Source organism: Mucor velutinosus (genome assembly GCF_035048745.1).
Source record: "Mucor velutinosus strain NIH1002 chromosome Unknown tig00001544, whole genome shotgun sequence".
Lineage (NCBI taxonomy): Eukaryota > Fungi > Mucoromycota > Mucoromycetes > Mucorales > Mucoraceae > Mucor > Mucor velutinosus.
In genome coordinates, this window is record NW_027041908.1 from 1,090,560 (window position 1) to 1,112,141 (window position 21,582).

Sequence of the window (21,582 nt, forward strand, 5' to 3'; positions counted from 1 at the left end):
CAATGCCTACTCCGATGCAGCCAGGTGCAAGTGCTGCCGTACCTCACATTCACTCTGTCGAGACTCGCCCCCCACTACGATTGGTCTCCCTCCGATGCCTTAATGGAACTCATGGAGTTGGATACACCTATCCACAATGCCAAGCCTTTACCTGAATCTGAACGCAAGGCTATTATTGAAGCCTACCCTCCTAAGGCCCATCTTGATTATAAGGCCCCCAATACCATTCCTTCAGCTGAACGTCTGATGAATCGTGAACAGAAGTACCAGGATACTGCTATCAAACAACTCCAGTACCTCTTGTCGGCCGCTTTCCGTCCATTGGACATCCTTACTAACGAGATGTTTACATATGAAAGCGGCAATCCCAACTTGGAACGTTACAGTGTCATGCTACGGGACACTCGTCGTCTCCTCTTACATGTTTGCTCCATAATGACTCAACAGCGTACTAATATTGCCCTTCGTGCTCACAACCCCGCCTACCGTTTGAACAACACTTCTGAAGTCAATTATACTCCTCCCTTGAATGAGTTTCAGCAAACTCTTGTTCAACAACATGCTGCTATGAAGGCAACTCGTGAGGCTACTGTAACTCGTAGGCTACTGTAACTCGTAAGCCACGTCGCTTTGCGCGTAACCCTTCTAACTCTGGTTCTTCTTCTAATGGACTAGACCCATCGTTTTTTCGATCAGGTCCATCCTCGCAGCAGGGTGGTTTCAACAACAACACCAACAACCACAGCAACTTCAACAACAACAATGCCAACAACAACCACAACAGCAAGACCAGCAACAACAACAACAGTTTCCGACAAAACAAGAAAAACAACAACCCTTTTCGTCAGTAACAGCAACAACAGCAACACCATCCACAATCGACCCAGTAGGAGGTCGGCTCAGCAAGTACTTTCAACACTGGACCAATATCACCAAAAATTCATTCGTTTTAAACACTGTTCAACACGGTTACTACATCCCATTCCACACAACACCGCCAACAACTACCACACCAACATCCATCACTCCCTTTTCAGCAGAACAAGCAACCCTTATCGACCAAGCAATTCAAGATCTCCTAGCCAAATCAGCAATCGAACCGGTCTCACCCCAACAAGTGCAACAGCAACCAGGCTTCTACAGCTCCATGATCGTGATCCCAAAGAAGAATGGTGGTGTCCGCCCGGTCTTCAACCTCAAACGGCTCAACCAGTTTCTCGAGGCTCCTCACTTCAAAATGGAAACCATCAAGGAAGTATCGTTAATGATCAAACCGAACGATTACCTAGTTTCAATCGATCTGTCAGATGCATTTCTCGTATGTCTCCATCCAGAGTCCCGACGCTTCTTACGTCTCAAATGGAGAATTCAAGTCTACCAGTACTGTACGACCGCCTTTGGTTTGTCTTCCAGCCCCTTTGTGTTCACCAAAGTCTGCAGGTCCATCTTAGAACACTTGCGCTCTCGCGGCTTCAGGATCTCAACATACTTAGACGACTGGCTTTTGATTGCCAACTCAAGACAGCAGGCAGAGGCTCAGACTCGTCAGGTGGTATCTCTCTTAGAAGACCTTGGATGGCTCATCAACTACAAGAAGTCAGTTCTTACTCCTACACAACAACTCGAACACCTAGGCTTTGTCTTGAATACCCGGTGTTAAGCACAAAGAATAAAAGGATTATTATTTGTAGCTTATAAAAAATGTTCGATATTATAAAAACAAGAAAAGACTTATTTGAATAAGATCAGACACAAAAACTAAAGATTTATTGATGAAGACAAGAGTTATTCTATTTATACTAAGTTCTGAATGCCAAAGTAGCAATTTATCTTGTACAACGCTTATCACATCTGGTGAACCTCAATATTTAGATAGCTGAGATGAACTTCACTTATCATAGCTTGTCCATGTTGTTGCACAACACAGACATATCTACCCATCAAGAATACCTGAATCTCTATAGACAGTTGTAGCCCTTCTGACACAACACGCATAAAAGCACATATCACATAAAAACTAAGTTCCATACAATGCAGAACTTCAGCGACATCAGACAGAACTGTAATTTACTTATTTCTCCGGCAATACAACCTATTACGCCGCCGTTTTAGGTCGAATCCTGTTCAAATCTAGCGGTTTTCAAGCACGAATAACTCATGCCACATAACGTTTTGGACGCTTGAATAGCACTACACGCCTCCTCTTGGCCACGCTTTACTTCCTAGTGGTTTATCTTAATTTTTTTTGGGTCGCTGCAAATTCACAAAAATCATCGTTTTTCTATGAGTATTAGCAAGGGAAAATTCTTGAAAATCAAACGATCGCGTTTTTCACCTTAAAAATGAAAACTTTTTCTATGATACATATTAGATCAAATTGATTGTAACGATGAAATGCAACATTAAAAACTCTTTCTATGAGGCTTTTATATGCTAAATTTTGACATAATTACGGAAAACCTGTTTTCATATTTTTGAAAATTGCTCATTATTTTTGGTCTGGAAGCTGAACGTAATTAACACCATTTGATGCGGCTTCTTTAGTTCTCTAGAGATGTATTAGAAAGCTGGGTGCGACAATGACAGTTTTCATAATCAAGTTTAGCAAAAACATTTAAAGGATGTGAGACCAAGTCAAGTTTAAACACGAAAATACCACTGCACAATTTCAGATTAAACTGCCGCAATTACGGCTGCTACGGTACAAGACTGGGACTAAATCTATTAGTCGTGACGTCGGATAGGGTGCCCTTTCATTTTTCCATGCCCCCGTTTTTTACCCTTTTTGCAAAACGTGTTTTAGTATCAAACCATGGTGGTTTTGGGCACTGTTTGATTGATAATAACACTCTAGCTTCCGATAACTCTGTCTTGTACTGTTGGAAGAACTTGATACTGCTTCTTTGAAGTGGAATATACTAGGTACCATTCGATAACGAGCACTAGAAGGCGTAGAATTAACACTAATAATTGAGTTTGTTTATTAGGTTTTAATGATTTCTTGCTTGTTTGAATGAATGCTGCTACCATTACTTCTCTGGTATCTCTGGTATCTGCGTATTTGGTCAATCATGTCTGGCAATTACTTCTTTGGTCTTTGTCTGGTCTTGGGTGTCGCTCGTTCTTTGGTTTATCCGTGCTGCTGGTGTTGCTGCTGCTGCTGCTGCTGCTAATATTATGGTCCTTCCTCCTGGTCTACTATGTTTGGTGCTGCATGCTCGTTCTCTGGTCTATCCACGGTAGTGGTAAGTGGTAAGTATCTTCTTTCTTCTGGTCGCAATGATATAAAACTTCTTTGAACGTTTGTATTATTGCTTCCTTTCTCATGATAATGCATTCATGATGTTTTCTTTGTTGCATTTTCCTTCTTCGTTTGTTGGTTGTATTGCTTTACATCCGACTATTACCATGCATGTTGCTCATGTATGCATTTTTGTTGCAATAACAACGAGCTGTTCTAAACGTCTCTAATGTTGTATTTGTTATACTTTTCTTTGACTCACTTTGTGTGAGTATCCCTCTTTTGCCTACATATCACTATCTTTCTATAGTAATATGTTCTTTTCTTCTTTCTTTTATTATTTTTATGTTTCTTTGAAGCATACTTTTTTACGTTGTGGTGGATGTGCCTATCACTGAAGCTCAACAAGAACTTATCCGAGGCTAAGAGGTAGATAGGCTGCCTCCACTTGGTTATCACTACTTACTTTAGTGATGATTGAGGGTCTCAACGCCTGAATTTAAAGCTAGGTGGTGTAAGTAAGGCATGCTCTAGCACCTGGGGGAGATTTGATGATAGCGGCGGCTATATTGCTACTGTAGCGGCGCTTAAAATTTTGCCTCACATCAAAACTGGGGGAAACCCTCGCAATTTTTTTTAGGTCAGCGGAGTTTTCAAGCGATTTGATTGGCTCAGAGGTTCAGGGACCGAAGGATTCCAGCTAGCTGATCTCCTATTGAGCTTTCATCTTTATTGAGTTAATATTTGTAATAAAAGGGTAGCGAAATAGATATAATTTAAAGTCTTTTTCTTTATTTAAGAGTACGTTAAGGTGCAAGCGTTTGATCTAGCATCCATTGCATAATAGTTCGACGTGAGGAATGTCCTTTAAATATATTTATGCAAAGAAAATTATATAATAAATACTACTTCAACAATGTGTTTGCGTTGCTGCTATAACAGTATTATTCTGGACAACCCACCGCCAGACAACCTTTCTAATTGTTGAAAACTATAGTGCAACGTTGTATGCTTTAAGGAGTAGTAGTGTACCATTCCGTCAGCCATAAACGCATATAGGGCTTTTATAGATTTATTTGATTTCACAATTTCCTTTCAGAGAAATGGGTGATATGAGCCCAATGAATCTATTAGACAGTTACAGTAGTATCATTTGCGGCTTTGATGTTGGGATACTACCTACGATAGAAAGACACCCTAACAAAGTGGTTTCGATTTTGAGGTTATTGAGGCCATCCCAAAAAGAGTTTTAAAATATTGATGGTAGAGCTTTGAAAGTAGTAGCACAAGTAATAGATCAATAGAAGCAATGTATGCAATGTTGGGAAACACTGTTGTGTGGAATACATCACCTCTGATCTTCCTTCCGACAGTTCATCAAGTTATCAAATTTAGATATAAGCTACATGTGCACTTAATTGGATGTACGATACGGATTTATACTATAAGAAGATATGAACTTCCGATACGCTAGTGAAGTGAACTAGACTAGATTCCCATCATAAACAAAACCCAAAATAAATGTCATCTCAATCAAACCATGCTACCATCAGCAGATAGGCATGCATAATAATAGTATTAGCATGATGATAGCAAGGGTTAAATGCTCTAAAATAAGAGATGACAGATACTAAAGTAAATGTCAAGGGTATTGTAATGTGTTGTAACATAAATATACCTAAAAAGGATACAGGCTCAACAATAAAGAGCTATTCTTTACGCATGATTCAAAAACCATATATTGAAATACCAATCTTGATCCATCAGATCAACAACTAAATGACCCAACAAAAATATTTAAAGTAATGGAATCACTGGCAACTACTAAACTGCTGCCAGATAAGAGATATAAACCAAATAATACAAATAGAGACGTAGAATATACATTTTATTGCACATTATCCTAATTTCGAATAAAGAAGGATTTTAACAGTATTCTACCTGCTTTTTTAACCCCTTTTTACTGCAGCTAGTACTATAAGATTCATAGGTATACCATATAAGATATAGCATATAGGCTATAGATGGCACCACGGGCATGGATGGCGCTATAGACTTGTACTTGTATTTCGACATAGACTATGGATGTTTACCATATCTGGATAAGCGCCAAGATTAATGCAATATAAGCTTGTTGCTTCATATGTGCACCTTATGATCCAAGCTATAAGACACGCACACGCTCATATCCGTGATACTAGCTAGAGATACATTATGTACCGCAGACTTGCACTATATATTAGACATGCTATAGACATGCATACGATATGCTATAGACATGCCATATATCCAGATACATGCTAAAGATGTATACTCAGCAATATACACTCAAATATGTACTATTGATATAGACTAATAAGTAGACTGTACCTATCGGATACTTGCTACCAGTAGATCAATATTAACTATCCTTATAGAAAGGATAGATCAGGGTACTTCGTATAAGAGTCTAAATATTCATCCAGACAAACCTAAATTATGATTAGCTTGCTGGAGTTGTCTTTTAGCATGATCAGTCATTAGTTGATCTGAGTTGGCTTATTTGTCAATTTAGTTAATAGGACTTTTATCCATTGTTATAGTATATAAGAAGAATAATGATCTATCTGGCCAGTAGAGATACTTTATTTTACTTTACACCTGTCAGTTTGATAATAAACATACCTTTATCAAATTGACTTTACTGGCTCTTATTCTTTTTTTTTCTGTGAATTTGGGTCTTATAAAGCCTCAAATTCCACAGGTATAGTTTTTATAGATTAATTCTTGGACTTTTAAAAATCCTCTGCTTGTAGCTCATAAAATATAAGATTTTGAGCAAATTTATGAAGGGAGCGCACACCTGGTACTTAAAACTCTTACATTATAATAGATATAATGTAGAGCTATCGAAAGGTTTTTGTCTTGTGCAAATCCGGTGAGTATTTGTCGAGATATGGCCAAAAAAGGGTATCATGCAAAATCATGGATTTTTTACCGAAATCTGCCTGTGATGGCAAGGGAAAAATCTGGTGACGATTTTTTGGTCAGGACAAGGTCGTCTTTCATCGATCTATGGGAAACGCTTTTACATACTAATTCACTAGTGCTTTTTATGAAAAGATTGAGTCAAAAAGTGACGTTCCATCTGAATATGTTTGACAGTATTACGAAAAATTTAAAATTTGCTTGAGTACGTGTGGGAGACAAACAGGCGCTATAATATTGCCTCTGCCAAACTTGATTTTTTTTGTTCATGTTGGCACATTTGTTCTACTAAATATATTCAAAAAAATGCATCGATTGAACGCGGCTATCTATGTGCTTTTTTTTTCCATATTTTATTACGATGAAAACTTAAAAAAGAGCAGAAACAAAACCTTAATACGTCATGGACATTTGGATTCATCAAGCAATTCGACTCATTAGCTGATAATTATATGGTTCATTCTGACACTGCTCTTCTTTGAGGCGACTAGCCTTCAGTCAAATGGTACGAGTATTACCTCCAAACACTCAAACGTATGCAAAATACAGCGAAATCTGCATGTACTTGAGCCGTAATTTCTCATGTTAGAAGCCGTTTCAGGCCACCAAAAGAGCACCATACAACTGCTCTCATCTAGCAGTAACATTTTGACACCTTTGCTCAAATATTTTTGGGATCGTCAAAAATCGACTACAAGCCATGATAGGGTGGCCAAAGTTGTTTTTGGGCGTTTTTTCGACCAATTGGTTGCAAGAAAAAACGACCAAAACCTTAAATAATGCCCACCTCAAGAGTTGGGCGTTCTGCATAATTTTCTTCTTTTTTTGAAAAAACAGTTACAAGTCTAGTGTAATAAGAGTGCAATGATTCTGTAAAAAAAATACATATCTACTAGGGAAGGGTGGATTGGTGTTACAATTTGTATGTCTTTAAACTTGGGCAATATTTATTAAAAAACATGAAAAATGTTTTTGGGCGAGTAGTATTAGGATCAAGTGATGGATTTATTGTGATAAAAGTACTGTATATAATGAGTAGTAATGACAGATATTTTCACTACCGTTCAATGCTTGTCAAAAAGAAGACTATCTATATATATATATATGTGTGTGTGTGTTATACTAATATTTCAATCATGCGGATTGAAACGTATGTAATGTGGATCATTACATCTAGCTGTTTCTTCTGCCACTGATTGCTCCTTCAATTTCTCCTCTCATCTCTTGATATACTCACGCTTCTTTCAAGTTATAAGCAGATGGTGGCATAATAAATGTAATCAAAACAAGTTGTAGATTGATAAAAAGGAAAGGACATGATACCACATTGACAGCAGCAGATCAAGGGTGGCCAATGTTGTAGGGCATTCGGTTGGTGCTGTTTTTTAACCAGAAAACGCCCAAAAACAACTTTGGCCGCCCTATGAGGGATACCTCATGATTTTCGTCGAAAAATAGAACAATCTCATTTTTAACCCTAAAAACGAAAACTTTCACTAGGGCATGTATAAATCAAAATGTTCCTCTCGAATCAGAGCAGCAACTGAAATTACTTCTGTAAGGCTTTCATATGCGACATCTCGACATTTCTGCTAAAAGCCTCATTTCATGTTTTTTGAAATGGCTCAATAAGTTTGTTCAAAACACCTCTGTTATTTAGCTTCATTGGATACGTATAGAAAAGTACTCCTAGAAAGCTTAATGAAGAATTAACTAATTATCATATTTTATATAGTCAAAACTCTCAAAATAGTAGAATCAAGTCGTTTTTAAGCAGAATCTGACCAATCTAGAGCAGAAGTCCATCGAGAATTTATTCTGTTTTGGCTGACAGATATAATGCCTTCGTTTCCATGAACGCAACCGATGTTTATGAAGCTATTAAGAAGGCTTCGTTTGCAAATTGTGAGACACTATAGCTTAGCACATCTACTATTTACTGTGGCAGTTAAACATTACTATATTTGAAAGGTTAGATCGTTGTAACATGCTCCTCCAAATACGAATTTTACTGCGAAATGCAGCATTGTCTATCTTGTTCATTTATCCCTTGTCACCAAACGCATATGGCTCCAGATGATCCCATACTCATAATAGTAATTGAATGGCACATGAGGCATTCTGTTAAGAATGACAAGATTGATATTGAAATCTTTAACTTTTGGGATGCACTAACTCACATTGGTGGACATTTAGGTTCTGGTTATGTAATATGCGTAGTATGAATGCGTGTTTAACAAATTAACTTGAATAAATGGCAGACCAGAAGTCTTTTGATACATGGTCTAAAGAAGAGCGTGCAATTTAGAAAGTGTGCTCCCATTCGACTCCAAGCCTAAAGCACACCATGTACAGTATATAAGATTTTGCAATGGCCAATGAAATAGTTCCATAGTGGGGAATGTAGCAAGTGTACGTATCGTTACGTCTTTTGGTGTAATTACTTGTCTGTCTGCGATTTGTGGGGGCTGATATTTGTACTCGGAGATGCAATAGAACCATTCATAATCTAAAAACTAATTGAAGGACTCGCTTAGTAAACCACTGAATTAAGGGAATAACGGGGCACGCATTTCTTTTTGTTTCCATCTCTTTCTCCCTCTACTTTTTTTTTTCTTCTAGTTGAAAACTATGGACAACTCGTTTGTCAAAACACCTGAAGAGGTCTGTCGATACTTTGATGTTGACAGTAATTTAGGTTTGAAAGCGAATCAAGTCAAAGAACAGCAGAGAAAGTTTGGAAAAAATGGTAAGTCAAAGTGTCAATGGGTATAGTAATAGTAGCAACTAAACGCTCTTATGGTCCCATAGAACTTCCTGAAGAAGAATCCACTCCTCTTTACAAATTGATCCTGGAACAGTTTCAAGACCAACTTGTCTTGATCTTGCTAGGTGCTGCTATTGTGTCGTTTGTCCTCGCCATCTTTGAGGATCAAGATACAACAACAGCATTTGTTGAACCTGCCGTGATTCTCATCATTTTGATCGCCAATGCCACTGTCGGCGTGCTTCAAGAGTCCAGCGCTGAAAAGGCCATTGATGCTTTGCGTGAATATTCTCCTGACGAGGCCAAGGTGCTTCGTGATGGTGTTGTGCGTAAATTGCGCTCTGAAGAATTGGTGCCTGGCGATATTATTGATTTGGCTGTAGGTGATAAGATCCCAGCAGATGCTCGCGTGCTTGCTATCTACTCGAGTGTGTTCCGTGTGGATCAAGCCTTGTTGACCGGTGAATCTGTAAGTGTTGAAAAGCAAGTGGAATCTATCAAGGATGAAGGTGCTGTAAAGCAAGATCAGTGTAACATGTTGTTTTCGGGCACGACGTGTGTTATTGGTAAGGCAAGAGCTATTGTTGTCAAGACTGGTGTATCCACTGCGATTGGTGATATTCATACATCCATCTCGTCTCAAATCTCTGAAAAGACACCTTTGAAGCGTAAATTGGATGATTTTGGAGATATGCTTGCAAAGGTCATTACTGTCATTTGTATTTTGGTCTGGCTCGTCAATGTGCGTAACTTTAACCACCCCTCTCACAAGGGCTGGTTAGGTGGTGCTGTCTACTATTTTAAGATTGCTGTTGCCTTGGCTGTTGCTGCTATTCCTGAGGGTTTGGCTGCTGTGATTACAGCTTGTCTTGCTTTGGGTACAAAGAAGATGGCTAAGCGTGGTGCTATCGTGCGTAGTTTGCCTAGTGTCGAAACCCTTGGCTGCACGAGTGTCATTTGTTCTGACAAGACTGGTACTCTGACGACTAATCAAATGAGTGTTTCTCGTGTTGCATTGGTCTCTAATGGCTCTGGTGCTATCCATGAATTGGCTATCGACGGTACTAGTTATGAACCTACTGGCCTCGTCAAGTCTGTGTTAAACAACCAAGCTGTTACACCAACCAGCGACTCTGTTATGCACGATGTTGCGTTAGTCTGTTCTCTCTGTAACGATGCCCGTATTGTATACGATGCTTCTGCTGATAACTACACTGCCATTGGTGAGCCTACTGAAGCTGCTCTTCAGGTGCTTGTTGAAAAGATGGGCACCACTGATCATCAATTCAACGGCCAGCTGAGCTCTCTCTCCAAGGAACACCGTTCTACTGCTTGCAACGACTACTACAACAAGTTGGCCAAGCGCACTGCTACACTCGAATTCACCCGTGATCGCAAGTCCATGTCTGTCATTGTCAACGACAACACATTGCTCGTCAAAGGTGCTCCCGAATCCATCATTGATCGCTGTTCCTTTGTGCGTTTGTCTGAATCTTCTGGCCCTGTCCCTATGACCGCAGCTATTCGTGATGCATTGAACGCCAAGGTCCACGAATATGGTCAAGGTATGTCCCTTCGTTGTATTGGTTTAGCCAAGTTGGAGAACATCAATCCCAGTCAGTTCAATTTGCGTGATCAAACCAAGTTTGCTGACTACGAGAACAACATGACCTTTGTTGGTCTTGTCGGTATGTTGGATCCCCCTCGTCCTGAAGTTGCTGAGTCTATCCTCGAGTGCAAGACTGCTGGTATCCGTGTCATTGTCATTACTGGTGATAACAAGAACACTGCTGAATCGATCTGTAGACAAATTGGCGTGTTTGAGGCTGATGAGGACTTGACTGGAAAGAGTTATACTGGACGTGAGTTTGATGCGCTTTCTAAGAGCGAAAAGGTAGCTGCTATTAAGCGTGCTAGCTTGTTCACTCGTACGGAGCCTGCCCACAAGCAGCAGTTGGTGGACTTGTTAAAGGCAAACGGAGAGATTGTTGCTATGACTGGCGATGGTGTCAATGATGCGCCTGCATTGAAGAAGGCTGATATTGGCATTGCTATGGGCTCCGGCACTGATGTTGCTAAACTCGCTGCCGACATGGTTCTGGCTGATGACAATTTCGCTACCATTGAAAAGGCTGTTGAAGAAGGCCGCAGTATCTACAACAACACCAAGCAGTTTATCCGTTACTTGATCTCTTCCAACATTGGCGAGGTTGTCTCCATCTTCTTGACTGTGCTTTTGGGATTGCCTGAAGCTTTGATTCCTGTTCAGTTGCTCTGGGTCAACCTGGTCACTGACGGTCTCCCTGCTACTGCACTTGGCTTCAACCCCCCTGATCATGATATTATGCGTCGTCCTCCTCGTAGCTCCAAGGAGCCTCTTGTTGGCGGATGGCTGTTCTTCAGATACATGTTTGTCGGCACCTATGTTGGTATTGCTACTGTTTTTGGCTATGTTTGGTGGTTCATGTACTACACGGGTGGTCCTCAAATTTCTTACTATCAACTGTCTCACTTCCATCACTGCAGCGAGCTGTTCCCCGAGATTGGATGCGAGATGTTCACCAACACCTTCTCCATGAAGGCCACTACCATGAGTCTGTCCATCTTGGTGGTGATTGAAATGCTGAATGCTATGAACAGCTTGAGCGAAAACGAGTCTTTGCTCACTTTGCCCTTGTGGAATAACCCTTACCTTGTCCTCTCGATTGCCTTGTCCATGATCTTGCACTTTATGATTTTGTATGTTCCCTTCTTTACAAAGTTGTTTGTGATTATCCCTCTCAATTTCGATGAATGGATGGCAGTCTTATGGATTTCTCTTCCAGTTATAGTCATAGATGAAGTTTTGAAGTTCATCACTCGTACTTGGATCGCACCTCCAACCATCGTTCAGATCAAAAAAGCCAAGACTCAATAAATTGTATATATATAGATCTTTTTCATTTCAACTCAGGTTCCTCGTTTTGTATTTTTTTTTTTTTTTTCCCTCTTTGCTTTTTTTTTTTTTTTTTTTTTTTTTTTTTTTGCTGTAGCATATACACCATGAAAAAGTTCCACTTCAAACAAGGGCCCTTCAATGTAACAGGCCTCTGCTTGGCCATCATAGGTTTTGTACTGGTCATGCTTTGTCTAGTAGGTTGTCAAACACCAAGTGGTCGGGGACTTTACTTTGCAAAGGTAACAGATGCACAGACACCTGCAGATGGAAACTCTGTTTCTGTGTACTATGGTTGGCAAGGATATTGTATAGAAGATGTCAAGCTGGAGTGCTATAGTGATAGAAGCATCATGATCGTGCCCTTTGGTAAGTGACCTATTAATAGCACTGATAGAACAGCACTAACAAGCATCCATGTACAGACACAGCCATTGTCAGCCAGTTGAACAGTACTTATCCTCGCCTCTTTACGGACGAAATCCAACAAGATGCAGACCTGAATCCTGGAGCAGCACCTAATCCATCGCACGACCCCAAGATATTCCCAGCGGCAGTGCTCTGTCTGCTATGTTCATCAGCATGTCTTGTCTTCTGCTTCTACAGAGTACTGACACCGCACAAATACCAGGACGAGCACTACACACGAGGCTTTTTGGCTAGTGGATCAGCCATTTTAGCATTGCTGTTGACGATCTTATCCAATGTCATGTATCAAGACGCTGTGGAACAGCTCAACATGACATACCCACACTTGATCGCTTCGACTGGACCTTGCATGCCTATGATTGGATGTAGCTTTGCTGCCTTTTTTCTCGCCAGTTACTTCTTGTTACGAGGCTGCATGAGCATGGAATCATCCAGCACAGATGGATACAATCCCATTTAGTAGTGTACAATAGTTCAAAAGACGTTTTATTCAATACATTATTTATTCAAGTCGACATGTCGTTTATGAGTGATTGTCCTTTGATTCGTATTTCACCTTTTTCGCTAAATCAGCGCCATCCATGTCATTCAGCCTTTTGCGATCTTGTTGGGTCAGAATCAACGATTTCAGCAGTTTGTTCTGGCAATAGTATGAATATCGTGTCACACACCTAAACAACACGAACGGCTTACCTCGACTTGGAGATCGTGTATCTGCTGCTTGTCCGCACTGGCTTGACTCAACTCCTGCTTGAGCGCCATGTTCTCGCTTTCTAGTTGTTTGATTTGCTGCTGTAATAGGACGTGATCATTGATAGAGGGCAAAGTGCGTGTCAGTTGCGGTGAAGGAGGAGATGACACAGAGGAATTGGTGGGATATGACCAGGATCTGAACGGTGGCGGTGACGACGAGGAAGATGGATTGTCATTTAGTTTGTAATGTATCAGTGAGGGCGATGTACCGCCTGCCGATGACAGACTGTTGGATCTCAAGGGCGGCAATGACAGGTTGAGTTGTTGCTGTGATGATGGAAATGACGGAGCGTCAATAGAGGTAGGCGAGGATGTCAATGGAGGGGGCGAAGGAGGTTGTGTTGAGGGGCGAGCAATATTGATTTGTGGGATCAGTGGGCGTTGTGGCTGTGGCGGTGATGAGGTATTATTAGTATTAGCGTTGTTTCCTGCTTTTAGATGTAGTGCCACTACTTTTGCAATCGAGTTCCGGTTGTTATTACTATTACATGCTGTACCACCATAAGCGCTTTGATGTCTATTGAGAGCGTCTAATCTGGCAAACGAGCGACTGCAGCAGGCACAGACGTATGGTCTTTCTCCTGTATGTAGCTTTTGATGGCGCTTGAGATCATGTTGGCGTCGAAAGAAGTGATTGCAAATGTCACACTAATTTTCGGGTTAGGTTTCATTGACATGGCTCTATAGCATCATTTACATACCTGAAAGGGCTTCTCTGGTGAATGTGTGGCTAAGTGAGACTTTAGATTGTGAGAGCGACTGAATGATTGATCGCACTGATTGCAAACAAAAGGTTTATCAACCACAGGCTTGACGGCATCTTGGTCATTTGGCGACTTGGGGGTGGGGAGTTGGGTGGCTGTTTGCGGTTTATCGTTCAGTAGAGATGAGATTGAGGTTGAAGATGCACTGCTTGTTGTTCGTTCATCCGACTGTCTCCATGTCTCAGTAGGTTGATTTTGGTGTTGCACCGCCATGGCTATAAATATGATTTGATGTGGAGATTTCTTGTACGAGAAAGAGGAAGAGAGAGAGAGAGAGGAAAAGAGGGGGTCAGAAGGGGAGTTTCTTTTTTTATTCGAAAAAGACTAGGAGGAGAAGGGAGAGAAAGGCGAGAGACAGGAAAAGGATATTTATAGTAGGCGCGGGTTTGCCACATGTTCCTTTTATAATTTGGTCGATGGAGGTAGAGGTGGTTGCCTTTTCTGTCTGCTTCTCTAATGTTATTTCCTAGAGTTCGGTCCGGATACGTTCTATTTAAAGCCTCAAAAGCAATCGTACACTGGAAATGCGCCTCACAAGTGGTTCTGCTATTGTAATTTGCATGTCTAAAAATAAAACATGGATGTGGAGTTGTTTGAGCACTGGGAATGAGTCGTAGTCACATGATACATGTCAATCGAGATGTGATCGAACCAGCTACATCAATCGCATGTTGCTCTATTAATACACCAACATGTCCAGATGTTCCATGGTGTAGAGAGATCATCTGTGCAATGTCTACCTTCTGGGCAAATTGACAGCACATTTGATGCCAGTGCTCTTCATTTGAACAGCGTCCATGTGCTGGCCACTGATCTACATTACTTACTGAGCCTCTTGTCAGATGAAATGTCAGTAAAGCAAGCAAACATTGCTAAATTTAGCATTTAAAGAAAGTTTGACTTGGCATTTGTTCAATTAAAATAGAAATAGAAATATAAGCTACTGTGTACTACACATCGACTCTGCTATAGCTCAGTAGAAGCTCCCCATTATAAAATAAAAGTGTACTTGCATGATAATCTAGTGTTATTTATCAAGACTTATTACACTTTGAAACAACTTGAGAAATGTATCAGACAAGTGAACATTGTTCCAAATATCAACAGTTGCAGAAGTGATGGAACATTTGCTTTATTTGACAGGCCAGCGAATATACTACCTATACTTTGCCAAAATGGAGATCTCAAACTGCTGGTAATCCTTGGGGCTACGTAATAAATAACGTTGCTATCATAAAAAGTAAATCTGTAGAAGTTTCGTCAAGTCTAAAACGTGAAAATCTATAAATGCTACTTACCAATAAGTTGTATGGCTAGTATACATTTGATTTTAGCGTTTTCAATGAGCACTGTAAGCCTAGATGTATCCGTATATTTCAAGTTTGGTTGGTTTTGAGCAGCCGTTGAATTGATCTCGCAAAATCCCAGGGCGTATATATCGTTGAACTGCTCGTTCATGACTATACCCCCCGTCAAATCTTGTATGAATGCCTGCTCTGGTTGATTTTTCTTCTTCAGGTTCAGTCTATGATAAATACGGTGCGTTAAACATAAATGCATCATTACATATTAACTTTATGGTCCCTAGGCATTTTCAAAGCCTCAAAAAGGAAAGAAGCTAATCTAACAAGTATTTTGATAGGCTGGTTTTGCCAAATATAGAATTTAAGGAACATAGCAAGACTAGCAACAGTTTTATGTAATTTGTCACCTACTGTTCATATGCTTCAAAAGCATCTATTACTGTATTGCCTCCATGATGAAAAGGGCATTGAGTTTGCCTGCCAGCCCCACCAGCCAAACCCAATTCAAATTCCGACACATAGTCTACTCTAGATTGGCCAAATTCTGTTGCTTTATCGACTTCATTGAACTGTTTTACTAGATTCGACTATATAAATTGCAATAATTTTCCCAAACTCCCTTAAGCTTCCTAAGAGTACTTTTCGAGACGCATATAATGGTGCAAATTATAAAAGGCATTTTGAATAAACGTATTGAGCAATATCAGAAAATATGAAATGAGGTTTCTGGCAAAAACATCAAAAATTTACATGTAAAAGTTACACAAACAAAGCTTCAGGGATTGCTTTGGGTTGAGAGCAACATTTTGAGTCAATATATAACGTAGTAAAAGTCTTCATTTTCAAGGTGAAAAACACGATCGTTTAATTTCCGATGAAAACCATGAGGGGTACCTCATGCCTTTTGGTCGAATTTTGGCCATGTTTTTTTGATTCCCAAAAAGTTGAGCAAAGGTGTCAGAAAGTAACTCCCAGATAAGAGCAACTGTTTGGTGCTATTTTGACGGTATAAAACGGTTTCTATCGCGAGAAATTACGGCTTAAATATACCCAGGTTTTGCTTTATTAGGTACACGTTTGATTAGAAAGGGCTGATATCAGTATACTACTTGCTAGCATATGAAGTATTTCGTGTGTTTACGGATGCGGAACATCACATAAGAGTCAGATCTGCTGATAATATGAAGGGTTCTCATGTGTAAATTGAGGGTTAAAATGAAAGTAGCAGTATTTCAGTAAGATGAGCAAGGGCAATTGGTAGCGCGAGTTGCTGCTGCGTAGGTTGGCACTCACGGAAGCAAGGCAAAGGTAGAGAGCCATAAAAAGCAAAACACACTCGTACATTATAAAAGAAGCAATTTGCGTTGACCTGGTTGACGGTATAAGGGACCTATGGCTAGATCTGTATAGTTGGTCAAAAATTACATTTCACCAATCCTACTATCAGTGTTTATTTGTGTTAATCTGACGACATTTTCATCGATATATCTGATTAAATAAGAGCATGCCTCACTGCACATACTAGCTATGGGAGCTGTAATCTATCGATTTGTCTGACCGTACTTTGCGATACACGTTGCCTAGTTAAGATTTGCTTGTGCCTTGACTGGGTAACTTTGTTGACTGGAGCATGGTGGAAAAAAAAAAAGGACCAACCCTTCAGCTGATTAAACACATCTTTGCTCAAGTTGTGTTGTGTTGTGTTTGTTTGGTTCTTTCTGCTCTGATTTGTGACACCATTGGATTATTCACAGTATACATACCAGAACGCGTTGCAAGTCTTGAGATTTTGGCTATATTTTTGAGATAAGCAGCGTGTGCAAGTGCCAAAGTTTTCTGACACGGTTTATTCAATCAGTTATGTAGATTACCCGTCGTCAAAAGCATAATATAATGTCACAGCTGCATCGTGGTCCTGGTACGCACAAATTGATGCACTAGATTGGCTCAGTTGCAACATAGATGCATTGATTGTACTTTACTAAGAGAATCCGGAGCTAATATCTAAGATCTTCTCGAGTTGCTATTGCAGGAACTCAAGCGCTAGTGCCTTGCTCTGATCAATGATCTAAGCATTTGTATTTATTGATGCATAAACGAAACCGATTGGATCCGGTCGTCCACGGGCCGCCCTTTCTGAAGATTCAAGTAACACAAAATGCCTTTCGTGTTTACATTTTTATGCATTGATTTAGGATATTAGATCACAAAATATGCTCATGACTATACAGTGAGAGTCAACATGTAAATATGGTTGCAGTCAACTCTTCTGTTTGTTTAAAATACTATGAAGCCATAGACATTCTTGGAGTTCTAATCATGTAGAACATCGGAATAAAGGATTCATCGTGAGCATTCAGCAGGTAAATTATACCCAGATGAGAGCGACAAACAATAAAATGCTTAAATCCATCAAATGGGTTTCATATACGAAATTGAAGGGAGAACTTTAATTTGAAGTGATGGACGTATGTTTCTATCGACACCATATTCTTCGCAGTTAAAAGAGTGAATAGCGTCGTGAAACAAAATGAAAACAGTGCCATGCCACTATTCTTGCAATCAGCACACGAAGAAACTTTCAAAGATTGTGTTTCGTTGCTATTGACATGTTGAACCAAACCACACAAATAGCACTTCTGTAGGCTTGATTTCAGGCTTGTTTTCAGAGTGCAATTTACCTCCAGGCACTCACGATACCACATGCAGGAGATAGTCCAGGTTTACAATAAAGAAATGTTGGAAAAAAATCGTTCGATATCATATTCAAGTCTGTCATTGATACCGATGGTGACACGCTGTATGTATTTTACTATCCCGTCTTGACACAAGCTGTATTAGATCTCCGGATTAGTATAAAATCAGAGAATGGAGCAGCAGATATCCTTTCCACACTTTACTCTTATATTACTATCTATAATGGCAATTATCTCTACCCTTTTGTCAGGATTCTCTGTTGGCGAGTTTATTTATAAGGCCTTTATGGCTTTTGTGTTCTACTGGGGCTTCCATATTCTATCTCAATTGGTAAGTGAGCCAAATGCCCTTAATGCACAGACCTTTCCATGCTAACATTGTAGTAAACAGATCATTCCTAAAGATCCCAAGATGGTTCCTACTGTCTTCTCTTGGGTTCCCATCTTGGGTAATGCTATTGAATTTGGAAAGTAAGTACTAGTAGAGAAGGGACCTGTATATGTGTAAGAAAAGGGTATCTAACAGCCGTCCTCATCAGAGATCCCATCACCTTTCTTCAAAACTGTCAAAAGCAGTATGGCGATGTCTTTACTTTCCAACTTTTGAACAAGAAGGTCACTGCTTGTTTGGGCCCTGATGGCAACCAATTCGTATTCAATGCCAAACAAACTGTCGCCTCTGCTGCTGCTGCTTACAACCACATGACCAAGTATGTCTTTGGTGATGATATTGTATTCGATGCTCCTCACAGTGTCTTTATGGAACAAAAGAGATTCATCAAGGGCGGTTTGAACATTGAAACCTTCCGCAAGGACGTGCCTCTTATTCTTGATGAATGCCACAAGTTCTTTGACAAGTTTGAAAAGACTGGCGTCGTCGATTCTTACAAGATGTTTGGTTCTCTCATCATCAACACTGCCTCTCGCGCTCTTCTTGGCCCTGAAATCCGTAATGCTCTTGATGATGGTATTGCTCAGCTTTACTATGATTTGGATCAAGGTTTCCGTCCCATCAACTTTATGTTCCCCAACTTGCCTCTCCCTGCTTACCGTAGACGTGATGAAGCTCGTGAGAAGCTGGCTGTTCTCTATGAAAAGATTATTGAAAACAGACGTTCTGACAAAACTGGCACTCAACACAATGATCTTCTTCAAGCTCTCATGGATGCTCGTTACAAGGATGGCTCTGCTCTCCCTGATCATCAAATCTGTGGTATCTTGACCGCCGCTCTCTTTGGTGGACAACACACATCTTCTACTACCTCTGCATGGACTATCTTAGAGCTCGCTCATCGTCCTGACGTTGTCAAGGCTGTTCGTCAAGAGATGATTGAAAAGCTCGGCTCCCTCCAAGTTGAATTCACTTACGATAATTTGGAAGAACTCACCCTCTTGGAGGACGTTGTCAGAGAAACTCTTCGTCTTCATCCTCCCATTTTCAACATGATGCGTCGTGTTGTAGCTGACAAGATGATCTACGAAAAGTCAGGTCTCGAGATCCCCAAGGGCAACTTCCTCTGTGCTGCTCCTGGTGTCACTCAAATTGATCCCACTTATTTCCACAACCCTATGAAGTGGGAGCCCAAGCGTTGGTCTGAAAAGACTGATCCCGTTCATCAACTTGAAGTAGGCGATGATGCCAACATTGATTACGGTTTCGGTGCTGTCGGTATCTCTTCCCGTAGTCCCTTCCTTCCTTTCGGTGCTGGTCGCCATCGTTGTATTGGTGAAAAGTTTGGTTACTTGCAACTCAAGGCTATCATCGGTACATTCATCAAGAGATTCGATTTCGAAGGTTTGACTGAGAACGTCCCTAAGCCTGATTATACTTCCATGGTTGTTGTTCCTGAGGATAGCAGAATCCGTTTCACTCGTAGAGACTAGAGAAAAGCAACTATTCACCTTATAATTTCATTTCAATTCAATGCATTCATTTCCAACATTCTATACATTATTATATATAAAGATTTTTATTTATTCTTTTCTTGTTCAACTGTATGATTTTGTTGTTTCTTCAGATGTTGTAGTGCTACTGGATAGATACATGTGTGCAAAGTATACAGCAGCTCCAATCACTGCTAGAATCAGGCTGAATCGAACAAATCCATAAACCAAGCGATAGATCCATCGGAACATGCCCAAAATCAAGCAGTAAAAGGCGTACATTATGATCAATGACAGGAATATGCCCATAAAGTTGGACTCAATGGCCATTTGTGAGATCATGCCATACAGTTGTCGAATAAAGCTAGGTGAGTTTGATAGGATATATGAAACAGTTGTTCTTGTTGCTGATAGCACTTGCTCCGGTGCAGGTAATGGAATATTGGATTTCTGCAGATTCACATAGCAAAATGTGTATGCTTCCGAGATTAACTGAAATGCTTGCATGGTTACGTTCAAAGAGTTGTTAAAGTTGTCCATGTTGATGTAGAATAATGACAGAGGAAAAGAGCGCGTCAGTTGAAATCAAGTAACTTGCTTCCAATATACCAAATTTTTATGTGAGAGCGTGTGACACATTGCTGTAATAATGATTACATGCGTGGTGTAGTCCATTTTTCTTGGAGAATTAGCTAGGACATGGCATCCGTATCAAAGTGAAACCGATTAAACCTAAAGACGGTGATGGCAATCAATGTATGTTTCAAATAAATTTACTGTTCATTGTTGTCTCGACTCAAATAGCAATCATAAGGCTGTCTCCCTAACCGTTCAAACCGCTAGGCCCCGCTAGAATGATTCACTGCGAAACTTGCTTATATATATGGGACATAGTGAATTGGATACATAATGTGGTGTTACAGTGACCCCCCTCCTACAGCAATGTATAAGAAATGGTGCTTTTTTTTTTTTTTTTAGCAAGCGAGCCTATTGCCACACGATATGAATGAATAATGGAGTGTGGACAGGATGACCGTATCCAGATGTTGGATTTACATTGTATGAACAGGATCAGATGAACTGTCAGTGCATCAAATGTCTATGGGACATATATGAAATCTCTGGTCTCGACTGCTCGCCGAGTTTCATTCTATCGTTTGCCTCAGATCAATTGCAAGAAAGCTTACTGTTCACTATATACTAGGTCTCCTTGCTACATGCATGGTGAATGATTCTAAAGCGCATATAGCTGTCAAATGTCGAAATTCCAAAGCTAGAACAACAAGGTAGCTGAATCCTAAACAGATCGCTTGATAAACTTCAACCTTTAAACCGGTATTTCGCCAAATGCTACTCCTATCTACACTTGGCCAAATCTAACTTGATGTGGTTGCTCTTCCATGTCCAAGAATAACGTTAGTTAAAAGTCGTATAGTATTGATTGACATCGTTCTTGTCATCGGCAGTTTAATTATTTGACAAATGCCATTATGATTTCATCATCTAAGCGAGCTTCTAGGTCCATGCTTTCTGAATGTATCATGCGAATACGACACTAGGTGCCTGGGAGTATACTATTACACCTGTACGCCCTTTGTCATACCAGGGCTCTCCTCGCAACATGAAGAATACAACTTATTTTTCTTCTTCTTACCCCTGAGGGTTTCTATTCTGAGAATCTGATCAAATGAAAAGATAGGTTCCTGCATCTTTTGTAATCAAACCCGTTAGTGTGAGATGGTCATGTTTCTAAAAAGGGTTCAAGTGATCTCTCGTTCAGTCCATGTTTAGTTAAATATCTATGCAGACAAAGGAATGCAAAAAGATCTCATGAGCTACTTT

The 21,582-nt window shown here is 40.2% G+C and overlaps 6 protein-coding genes across 6 annotated transcripts; 4 read left to right on the forward strand and 2 right to left on the reverse strand.

The window, feature by feature from the left end:
• Positions 1–111: 111 nt before the first annotated feature.
• Positions 112–1,660, forward strand: GPI8 (glycosylphosphatidylinositol anchor biosynthesis; the record flags this gene model as incomplete). Its single annotated transcript, XM_064824951.1, has 2 exons — positions 112–608; positions 697–1,660. The coding sequence occupies 2 exons, from the start codon at positions 112–114 to the stop codon at positions 1,658–1,660; spliced, it is 1,461 nt and encodes a 486-aa protein (XP_064680328.1).
• Positions 1,661–8,839: 7,179 nt separating this feature from the next.
• HNT1 (Adenosine 5'-monophosphoramidase) lies at positions 8,840–11,892 on the forward strand (the record flags this gene model as incomplete). The annotated part of the gene is made up of 2 exons (XM_064824952.1): positions 8,840–8,957; positions 9,020–11,892. The coding sequence occupies 2 exons, from the start codon at positions 8,840–8,842 to the stop codon at positions 11,890–11,892; spliced, it is 2,991 nt and encodes a 996-aa protein (XP_064680329.1).
• A 125-nt stretch (positions 11,893–12,017) lies between these two features.
• On the forward strand, positions 12,018–12,799 carry ATC70_005668 (L-serine ammonia-lyase; the record flags this gene model as incomplete). Its single annotated transcript, XM_064824953.1, has 2 exons — positions 12,018–12,279; positions 12,336–12,799. 2 exons carry the CDS (start codon positions 12,018–12,020, stop codon positions 12,797–12,799), a joined length of 726 nt encoding a protein of 241 aa, XP_064680330.1.
• Positions 12,800–12,862: 63 nt separating this feature from the next.
• On the reverse strand, positions 12,863–14,069 carry ATC70_005669 (uncharacterized protein; the record flags this gene model as incomplete). The annotated part of the gene is made up of 3 exons (XM_064824954.1): positions 12,863–12,979; positions 13,033–13,740; positions 13,794–14,069. The coding sequence occupies 3 exons, from the start codon at positions 14,067–14,069 to the stop codon at positions 12,863–12,865; spliced, it is 1,101 nt and encodes a 366-aa protein (XP_064680331.1).
• A 4,010-nt stretch (positions 14,070–18,079) lies between these two features.
• Positions 18,080–19,740, forward strand: TRA1_2 (transcription-associated protein 1; the record flags this gene model as incomplete). Its single annotated transcript, XM_064824955.1, has 3 exons — positions 18,080–18,187; positions 18,248–18,327; positions 18,396–19,740. The coding sequence occupies 3 exons, from the start codon at positions 18,080–18,082 to the stop codon at positions 19,738–19,740; spliced, it is 1,533 nt and encodes a 510-aa protein (XP_064680332.1).
• Positions 19,741–19,845: 105 nt separating this feature from the next.
• Positions 19,846–20,280, reverse strand: ATC70_005671 (uncharacterized protein; the record flags this gene model as incomplete). Its single annotated transcript, XM_064824956.1, has 1 exon — positions 19,846–20,280. The coding sequence occupies one exon, from the start codon at positions 20,278–20,280 to the stop codon at positions 19,846–19,848; it is 435 nt and encodes a 144-aa protein (XP_064680333.1).
• Between the last annotated feature and the right edge of the window lie 1,302 nt (positions 20,281–21,582).